The sequence below is a fragment of the Aulonocara sp. 'chitande type north' Nkhata Bay genome, linkage group LG6, assembly GCF_057382095.1.
Source record: "Aulonocara sp. 'chitande type north' Nkhata Bay isolate Kocher_YH1m ecotype deep benthic linkage group LG6, A_spYH_male_GT1.1, whole genome shotgun sequence".
Classification (NCBI taxonomy): Eukaryota; Metazoa; Chordata; class Actinopteri; order Cichliformes; family Cichlidae; genus Aulonocara; species Aulonocara sp. 'chitande type north' Nkhata Bay.
This window is the reverse complement of record NC_141349.1, coordinates 39,228,425-39,239,056: the sequence shown is the minus strand read 5'-3', so window position 1 is coordinate 39,239,056 and position 10,632 is coordinate 39,228,425. Positions and strand designations below refer to the sequence as shown.

Sequence of the window (10,632 nt, the reverse complement as noted above, 5' to 3'; positions counted from 1 at the left end):
TTGTATTAACCCCCCCCCCACACACACACACACACACACAAACACATCACCACAACCGATCTTAAGTAAGAGATAAATTGTATCACCTTCAAAGTCCACCTGTCCATCCCCGTTGAGGTCAACATCTCGCAGGATCTCATCAATCTCGCGGTGGTTGAGCTGCTCACCCATTAGCTTCTTCATGGCTTCCCTCAGCTCTCCAAGGCTGATCTGACCATCGCCATCAGAGTCAAACTAGAAAGCAGAATGGAAGGACTTTAAAAGGAAAATAAGCATTTACAAAAAGCAAAACAAAAACATTTTGGAGTGTCAGTTTGAGAAAAGGCCTACTCAGGTTAAGCTGGGCATACACTGTGTGATTTTTGGCCCATTTTGAGCAGATTTTTCAGTCGTTTTGGGGATCGGCCCGAGTTTCTCCTGTGTCGTGCATCGTGTAGTATACATGGTAACGAGAAGGGATTAACACCTCACGACCAGCTCCCAATCATCAATCGTATACTGTAGTCGCAAGAAAATCAAACCTGTTTGAAATCCTGTCGGCCCTCATGAGGGTGTCAACGCAGCCTCTCACACTGTGCATGCGCAAACAGAAACGGAGTAGCATGGCAGTGCAGCTCATGGCAAGCTCATCTGAGCCTTTTCGATGTGGCAGCCTCACAAAATTATCATGACCGGACCAACCGTGAAAAGAGTTGGATGGACATTTCTGCTCATTGCTAGTCAATGTTTTTCATTAGCAATTTAACAAAGTTGATGGTGGTGGTGGTGTGTGTGTTTGTGTCAGTTAAAGAAAGAGGGAGAGAGAGGGAGAGCGAGAGACAGATTTTGTGTTATAAGCTGTTATGGACGCACAGTGTGCATCGTCACCTACAAACTTCTCACCCCTGCGATTCAATCGTACAGTTTGAGCAGGAGCTGAATAACGCAACTGAAACAATCGCACAGTGTATGCCCAACTTTAGCATGACTGAGGTATGGACCTCAGTCATTTGTTGCACCTTAAATAGCATACATTAGGAGAAAAAATTCTGGACCGCATTCATTTCTAAACCCTAGTTTAAGCCTGGATATGGTTTTCTATTTTGCTAAAATAAAATTGCAGACCTCTTTGAAGGCGTCCCGTAACTCTTTAACCCCAATCATGTCTGCAGTCTCTGCAAGCATTTTGGGGCCCATCAGTTCCACAAAATCCTCAAAATCCACTCTGCCACCACCTAGAAGAAAGATAAATATGCATGCATAGTATATACAAGTAAATAACAAATTGGATTATTTACTGAAGATCCAGTGGTACGGAGTTAATTGTGCATACATATAAGACAGAGCTTAGCAGACCCACGTCAATATGTTATAAACAGAAGTCATAATAAGAGCATATTTGTAGTGATTTGAAAATATCCAATGAAAACTGTCCACTGCAGCCATTAGCTGTGTTTAAGACATGTCTATAATTTAACTAGTTTATTTGTATCATCTGGCTTTATGGTTAATTAAAACTGCGTGTCATCTGCATAGGAATGAAACTAGAGTGTTTTATAATAATACTGTAAGGGAAGCATCTATAATGTAAAAAGTTATGGTCCTAGCACAGAACCCTGTGGAACTGTGATTAACATTTGCATGTGAGGAAGACTCGCCATTTACATGCACAAACTATACTGCAGTGATTCAAACCACTGCAGGACAGTTCTTAAGAAGATGATTCATCATTCATATAATTCACTACACTATTTCTGTGCTATGATGCACTCTAAATCCTGACTGTAACTCTTCAAAGAAACCTTTTCAAAAGCTCATTTAACTACTTGACAGCTTTCAGGAATTTTGGAAATAAATAAGGTTATAAATGTGAAATGATGTAAGATTTATGTTTTAATTCATGGTAAAATGTCTTTGAGCAGTTTTGTAGGGTCTAGAAGACACATTGACGCATTGCTGATATGAAGTTTACTCATATCAGCATTTAACAGAGATGCTGTACTTAATGACAGTACCAGTGAATATTTTTTTCTCCAATAGTTAAAAAGTTATTTGTAAAGAAATTAATTAAATCATTGCTAGTTAATGTAAGGAGAAAATTTTGGCAGTTCATCAGACTTAACAGATTTACAGGTGAAGAAAGGATAAACAGACATTTTGGACATCAACTGCTTTGCAGTTCTGCTTTATCCTGGTGCTCCTTCACTGGTCTTCCGAGTGAAAGATTTTAGGGAATTACAGAATTATCTGTCTGTGTTCAGGACTCACAGATTTGCTGGCTGAGTTCGATAAGTTCCATCTCTGTTGGCATGTATCCCATAGTCCTCATGCACTCGCCCAGGTCCTTACAGCTGATGAAGCCGTCCTTATCTTTGTCAAATTCTCTGAAGGCCTCACGCAACTCTGCAAGTAGAACACATCAATACAGATTATGTGAAATATTTGCCGTTGGGCAAAAGTATGACAGAGTACATTTGCTTTCTTGAGAAAACAAGACACAGTTTCAGTCTCAGCTGCCCTGGATCAGTGAGTGTACATTGAGATGGGGATGGGGTATCTGTCTGAGAGTGCTTTTTTTAATACTTCCAAATTGCTTTAGTTTTATTTGAACTATTTTTGACTTGTTGTTAGTATGACATAGTAAAAAAATAATTTTTCAATAATGTTTCACGGACTTCTCTGTTTTCTGTGACATGCTGGATACAATCTTTGGACCAAATAACTGATTTCTGTCTTATCAGTGCTTGAAGATGATCACAGTTTTTTGGCAACACCGTGCACCGTAAATATTCAATATTTTTTTGCATAAATATGATATTTTTGCCCCCAATAAAATTCTTTAAAACTTATGAAATACTTATGGTCGTTCATCATTATATCAATAAAAATGTAAAAACTGAAACTGAAGCTGCAAGGATTGTGAAAAATTACATTTTTAAATTGCTCCTGGGACTTTCTATTTCATTTGCAAACTTTTTATTTTTGCATCACTTTCTTATGAGGCATTAATGTTTTGAATGAGCTTTTAAACTTTCATCTCATTATTTATATGGAGCCTTTCTTTTTTCTTTCTTCTTCAATCTTCTTACAACATTATAACACTGAGTACTTTGCACTCTGCTGCCTATTGTTTGTGAATAGTGTGACATGGATGATTGCAGTCCATATCCAAACTTGTCCAAATAAAATTAACCTGAACCTGAACAGATGGTGACACAGATCCCCCTGTCACCATTAAATCATTGCAGAAGAAATATATCAAGTTTCTACTACACTAAACCAAAGTCATAGAATCTATATTTAAAATAGAAATGACATTTTCATGTGCATGTACGCTGTTAAATTGTGAGCCACTACTGAGGAATAGAAGCGATGTATGAGTGGAAGTTAAATTGTGAAGGATTATTCCTCCCTGTGAAAGATAATCCTTCACTTTGTTCTTACACATTTCAATGCAAGACAGGGAAATTAAAAAAAAAATGTTCACAGTTAAACAGAAGGTTTGAAAGGAAGGTAGATGAAAAAGAACAGAGTGGAATGAATAGACTGAGAGACAAGGTGAGGATTAAGAATCTGGATTAAGAATCTGTACCTTCCATCTCTTCTGGTCGTAGATCTCTGTCCTGCGGTGGTGTGGAAGAAGAAAGGGCATACATAAAGAGAAATGAATAGTCAGACAAGTTATACTTTGAATCTGCTCTATTTCAGTCACACAAAATGCTGGAAACATTTTTGCTTCTTGTGCTTTTACTCCTCCACTCCTCTCAATCCTGTGAAACATTTTGTTTGTTCTATGTTCATCTGCTCAGCCAGAGATTCTATTAGAGGATTATTGGGTTTTTGATCTGACTGACCCTAATAGCCTTTTTAGTTGAAAACTGCTGCTACCCAGCAGCATTCATGTCCAGTCTCATTCTGCCCGTGTTGGAGAAAGTCTGCTGTGCATATGCTCCACAACAAGCTTTTGAAATACAATGTACTAACAGCAGATTCATAATGACATACCACCTAAAAGATCTACCTTCCAAACAAGCAGCATGTAACAAAGTTATAAGAAAGAAAGAAAAATTAATTACATCATATGCTGAGTAAACTGGTGAAATATTGAATTGCCACTTTAAGAAATAAAGTGAAAATGAAATCATAGAAATAAGAGTGAATTATGACTTAAACTAAACATAATGCAGTAACAAATACATGCATAATTTCTTTAGTGATTAATAAAATATTCTAATTCTGATTCTGATTCAACATAAAACACCATTTACGGTTGTTGTTGAATTGGCTAAAGGAATGCAAGGTGACACCAGGATAAATTTGTACGTGATGTGTTCTTCGAGATTGTGACATCATCAGCAGGAATAATACAGCCCTGGATTAGAGGATGCAGGAGAGCGAACAGTGGCAGGGAGATTACAGCGGTAAATTGTATTACAAATCATGAAGGCTTATCGGTTTTTCATTTCTCTATCTGCCAGCAATTTTTTTTTTCTTATCTGCATCTGCAGTCCAGCTGGCTTTTGATTAAACGAACATTAACACACCTGCACAGGCTGAACAGAAAAACGTGTACCACTTTTTTTTTTTTTTTTGTCGTACCTTTTGCTAAAATTTGTGAAAGATTTATCCACAGACAAAGGCAACGGTTTTCTCCTACCTATGTTTTTTTGTGGTCCATTACCAATCTACAACAGTTACTACTGCTAAATCGTGACTTTAGAAGACTGCAGAAACTGAGCAACAATAAAAGTTTATGAAGGAAGGCATGTAGCACGACACAACAGGATGAAAATGCCACGAGATTTAGGTTTAAATCTTATGTGAGACAAGTTTTGCTTTCAGTCCTCGTTTGCTTAGGTTTAGCCAAAAAAACAAACAAACAAAAAAAAAAAACCTTGATTGGGGTTCAAGTTATGGTTTGGGTTGAAATAAACCCGTTTACAAGATTAAGCACATGTTATAGAACTCAGTTTTATCAGTGTCAACAGTCCCTATCTAAAGTTAATAACGAGATTTCATACTTATCTATTCATTCATTCATTCATTCATTCATTCATTCATTCATATGCAAGAGAATTGACCTGGCCACTTTGAAATATAACTATGATGGTAGTTAAACTTACAGATAGCATTGCTAATACTGCTAAAAAAAATGTATATAAAAATTAAGACAAAATATGAAGTCATGTTTTGTGAAGTTGTATTTTGGATTTTTGAACCCAGAGATGATGAACGACATTGATCTGATTATGGAAACACAGACACTGTACACTCTTATGTTAGTGATTTGTCAACCCCAAGGTAGGCCTGCCCTAAAACACACCCTGCTTATTTGTGTATTATACCTTAATTAGGACTAAAATGTATAAAATGAACATTACGTTGCAATTGTAGCTGTGCAATTGAGAAAATGAACTACAGAAAGCGTTTAAGAGGTCAGAGATCAAGTGTGTAACACAGTGACTGTAATGGACTTCAGTATTAACAAACTTACTCTGTGCTGCTCACCATTAGAAAGAATGCAGGTTTAAGACACTAACACATTGACTTCCCTTTTTAGACTAGTCTATCTTTTATGTAGTCTTTACTCAAAATGACAATATTCTGATTTGATTAATTTAAGATTTGCTGAAGTTGGCTGGAAAATAAGTTTGCCTGTATTAACACAAGATTATTTCCTTGACTTATTCGAATAATGGCGTAATTAATCACCATCTCCTCAACATTACTAATCTCACATGTGTATATCAAAATTTATCAAAATTATTTGCCTGTTTACACATTCGGCAGATTCAAAGCAACATTTTTTTTTAATCACACAGTATGGAGTAATGTTTCTGAAAGACTAATGTTCACTCTTCTTTTAGCTTGTTTTTTGGTGTCTGACTGAAATATCAAGCTGTTTGTCTGCTGAATGCTCCACTACATGCACTTGATGGTTGCCTGCTGTGGCTGAAAATGTGGCATATGAAATGAGTGAGGCTGGATCAAGACATAGTCCAAACTCCTGAGGAAAATTACCTAGCTTTTTAGCTGCTAAACGCCTCACTATATTCATTAAGCACTTCCTTGCTGGTGCTGTGAAAGTGGTGTACAGAAGGTTTATCAGTGTATTTCCTCTGGAAACAGCTGTCCACTGCAGCTGGTGCAACTTGCGTGTCATAAAAGCAAAGCAATCAGCTAAAACGTCTTATAAATCTTAAGCGAACTGCAGAGACTGAGTGTGGAACTGCAAGGGACCACTTTCACATTAGACATAGCCATTTGTTCAATTGTCATCATATACTGCTTGCTGTGAAAGACATGCTAATGTAAACTGCAAATTTAAACTGCGGTTGTCAATCAGTTGATAAACGAGACAGTGACTCTGCAAGGCTGTAGTTAAATATATCAATAGACTATTTCAAAACACACACCCAAAAAGATTTTTTAGGGTGAGAGGAGGGGTACACCGCGGTCTGTTATACGGCTAACACAGAGAGACAGATTTTAGCATTCTCACAGAAACTCGCATTCACCTTACGACCAATACAGCAAAGAAAATAGTATTTACATAACCACATTCTGAATACTCTTTTTTCATACTTTTACACTTCTTGCCCATTTTCACTTCAAATGGCATCCAGTATCACCTCTGATCATACACCACTGTTCTAGGAGCGCTTTTAAACTAGTTCCTTGTCTGTGTCATTTCCACTTTCCCCATGTATGACATTAATTTGTAATAAGAGGTGCGCATAGAAGACTCCAAGACTATAAAGGTACCTGAATCTGGACAAATTTTTGTGTCACGTATCAGGTCTCGTTATCATTATCCTTCTTTTATAGCTGTGAAAAAACGTAGTTTTATACATTTCAACAGTTTTTATTTCTTATTTCATTTTAATTATTTGCTAATTTTTTGTTTTTTGTTAGTTTTAGTTCGAGGCGTAGTGATTATCATCTTTTAATTATAAGATGAAGTGGTTTTTTTCATGGGTAGTCACAGCCTTTGATGTTTAGATGTCTATCTCGCTAAGCTCAACTGACATGAGAATGACCAAAACATGTCCTTTCTCACATGTTTTTATTCAATTTACTTTGGCTATTTGTGTAAAAAGTAATTTCAGTGTACAATAACTTTACTCAAAATAGTAGAATACATATAAGTTTGTAAGTAAGAGGCCCTCAGAACATTTTAAAACATTTCTATAGATATGAATATTGATTTCGTGATTGGTAGAGATGAAGGGCAGAGGAGCCGTGACGATGACCTCAGCTTCACCTTAACCTTCCTTTGGATGGCACTTTGGAAATGGATGGATGAAAGGATTTATGGGAGATTTTGGCAATGACAATTCTGGCAGTTCTGTATGTTTGTGTGGTGTGTGTTTGTAGTGTGGGTAAATACATACAAGCTGACTTTGGGCGAAGCCCTGTCTGAGGAAGATACATGCAGGCCCCACTATGTTATGCAGCATGTTGCAGTTCTTAACCAGAGCGCACAGGGGTTCATCAAACTCACGCTCGTTCCCTCCTTCCTCCTCATCCTCTGTGTCCATCTCCCCTGCATCACCCAGTCCCCCCAGCATGGCAGCAGCCAATGGGGTACCACTTTGTTCTATGGGTGACATTACCTTAGAGGAGAGGAACCAATCGGATTAGGAAACACATAAAGCTATTACCTAAATTTTGGCAAATTTGCCATTTTTTGTACTGTTACAGACATTTTCAATAGATTTATTTATTTTGTATATTGCAAATAAAAGCAAATTTGAAACGTCTCTTGTGTCAAGTAGAGATGAAATAGGAAATTGCTATGAAATCCTAGTTTTAGTTATCCAAGAACAACAAAATGTTTCCTTACCTTCTTCTTTTTACTGTTCTTTTTAGAAGTCTGGTTGGTGTTTCCCATCACCCTGCCCTCTTCTCCCTGTCTTCCCCCCTCCCTTCCCTCCTTGCTGGTCCTCACACTTCTCCAAAGTTTATCCTCCTCTTTTCCTCTTTCTCACCCTTCTCTGTTCAAACGTCACATGAAACTCCAAAATCCATACTAGATCCAATGCATCCTAGGTGGCAACGCCTTTTATCGCCCAGGAAGGAGGAGGGCAAATGTTTCCACTTGCACCTCTACTACAAAAAGCGACTCCTCTCAGTGCATGTGCTTCGGTCCCAGATCCTATTGGTCCAGTGGTGTGTATATGATGCCACATTCAGTCCTAAACTCCTATGGGTTGTTGGCGGCTGCCATGATGAGATTTGAAATGTTTACGGTGATATTATGGAATCGGGGCAGGGTGATGGAGATTGACGGGTTGGGGTGGGAGAGTTGGGTCATATCTGAGCTGAAACAACCCGCTGCGCCAGACTCTGGCTCTGATTGCATGACTCGACCATTTTCTCTCTCCCTTTCTATCCCTCTCTGTCTCTCTCTATCACACACAGACACGGGCATGCGCTCTGTTTTTCCCTTTATCTGTAACCCCCTTTTGCTACAAGTGATCCCTTGAATTTGGACCAACTTAATCTAATCCATCCCACCCACCTACCCCTCTCTCTCAAACAAACATCATGCTTATGGTTTCCAAATGACTAGTCTGGCAAAGCTTTGTGTGTGTGTGTGTATGTCTCTAAGTCAGAAAGAGAGAGAGATAGAGAGAGAGGGAGGGAGGGGGTGGTAGAATTATGGATGAAGAGTTGGCTGTCTGTTTAATCCCCAGCAGTTCAGATTAGAAGAAAAGAACTATGCTGACAGGCTACGAGAGCATGGGGCTGCAAGTAGAAGAAATAGAAGTTGAATATTTATTTTACACAACTAGTCACTGTGAGACAAAAAAAAAGGCGATTAAAAAAATTAAAACACATGGAGACACGCTGGGAAAGAGAAAAGTGAAAAGAGAGGCACATAACAGTGCATGCGAAAACATTTTAGAAAGTAAAATTGCAGGGGTGTATAATAAAACCAGTGATTGCAACTGTATGATGTAAACTTCTGACTTAGTATAGACACTACCACAACAACTACTAGTGCTACTAAAAATAATTATAGCTTTATGAAATTGCTGATTATACTGATAATCATAACTGTGTTGCTCGTGAAGCGGTGGGAGCATTGATGTGGTGCAGATGCTCACCTGCAGCATCTGTCTCTGAATGTAAGTCTTCACCATCACCTGCCTTCTGCTCATTGGTGTCTGTGATTTTGCTGCTTGTCTGTTTATATTCTTGACTTTGATCTCAACCCTGATTAAGTAGAAGTTATATAAATAAAGTTCTCTAAAGCCACCAGATGGCACCAAAGATGGGGCCAGTGTTATTAATCTTGATGGAGTCTCGCTTCAGTCTTGTGGCACAATTGAAAAGCTTTTTTTTTTTTTGGTATGAGGAATATGTTTAAGAAACTATCTTGTTATATCTGTGCTTTTAAAGATGATTCTCTTCACCACAGCTTTTTAATTGTTTCCCTTACAATTACGTTCTAAAACCATCAACGCTTATTCCTTTCCCTCTAGAAATAAAAATACTGGTACTTGTTTTCTTAGGATCATTGTTTGATTATTTTGTCCAGTCCAATTCATCTACTGTTCTTTGTTGAAACCAAATCCCAGATGTGAAGCACTGTTGTTATATATACTGCATTTTTTATATACATGTGTATTGGGTGTAATATGTGTGCCAGAGATTTACGCAGTTTGATGAAGGCTCATCGCTTGCAGCCTTAATCCTCTGTGGTCAGTTCAGGAGAACCAACACATTTTTTGTGTCTATCTACTTTCCCATGTATCTGGTCATTAGACCACCCATTTTCTTCCATCTGTTTCCTGAGTTTAACCTAGTTATCTTTTTCTCAAAATCCCATGTTTTTGATGCTGGTAATCTCTTCTGGGTTCACAAATTACTCCACAGTTACTTGTTATAAAGCAGTTTGTAAAGCTTTTTTTTTTTTTACAAGACATAGTTTCAGCAATTTTTAATATGCCTATTATGTAAAATGTATTCCTAGACAACACTCTGCATTGCCTCAGTATTGCCAGTAGAGTGCAGCAAAGCTTGGTTGTTGAAAATAGTGGGATTAACACACGCTTAACGGTAATACATATGCACTACCACTAGATGCCAGTATCATCCCTAACTATGGAGGACCCAAATCCATCATATTAGTAAAAGAAAAAAAAAACTACATTGTATCAAAAGAAGCAGTGGGATAGTGAGCATAGAGAGTGCTATAAAGAGCTAAAAAATAATCCAGTGAATGAAATCAAAAGTTAAATTAAAAGTCTCTTCATGCATGCTAGCGTAGCTCTCACGAGCTACACAAGAGATTGAATTCCTCTTAGTGCAATACACCCAAAGTGCAACAGTACAATTCCTAATCAAGAACTATTGTCTCTGGTATAAAATCTATTACTGAACCTCTACTGAAGTTTTTTCTAAAAGATATTGTACCATCAACACCTCATTTCTTTAAAGAGACAAAGATGGACTAAATTGCTTGAAAAATCATACAAAATCAACACTGACACTGAGAGTCTTTATGCTTGCAGTCCAAATGAAACTGTTTTAATTTCAATTTTCAAATATTTCCCAAAGTGATTCCTGTAGTCTACCTCCCAATATTCTAAAGCATGGCAATCAGATGAAATCAAGATTTAATGAAATAGCGTATCATCGATC

At 37.6% G+C, this 10,632-nt stretch overlaps 1 protein-coding gene across 7 annotated transcripts in view; it reads right to left on the bottom strand.

Moving 5' to 3' along the window:
• cabp2a (calcium binding protein 2a) overlaps positions 1-10,632 on the bottom strand; it is a 48,434-nt gene that overhangs the window by 22,484 nt on the left and 15,318 nt on the right. For 2 of the 7 annotated variants that reach the window (XR_015129946.1, XM_086296855.1), the window contains exons 1-6: positions 7,826-8,951; positions 7,374-7,595; positions 3,572-3,602; positions 2,248-2,382; positions 1,105-1,214; positions 87-234 (exon numbers count right to left, since the gene is read on the bottom strand). Coding sequence is in view for 5 of the 7 variants with exons in the window: in XM_086296855.1 (XP_086152981.1) it covers positions 87-234; positions 1,105-1,214; positions 2,248-2,382; positions 3,572-3,602; positions 7,374-7,595; positions 7,826-7,873 (694 nt within the window). In the remaining 2 variants the exon portion in view is untranslated. Of the gene's footprint in view, positions 1-86; positions 235-1,104; positions 1,215-2,247; positions 2,383-3,571; positions 3,603-7,373; positions 7,596-7,825; positions 8,952-10,632 lie in introns of those variants that run through there. The other 5 variants (XR_015129947.1, XM_086296858.1, XM_086296859.1 and 2 more) reach the window with 4 other exon arrangements.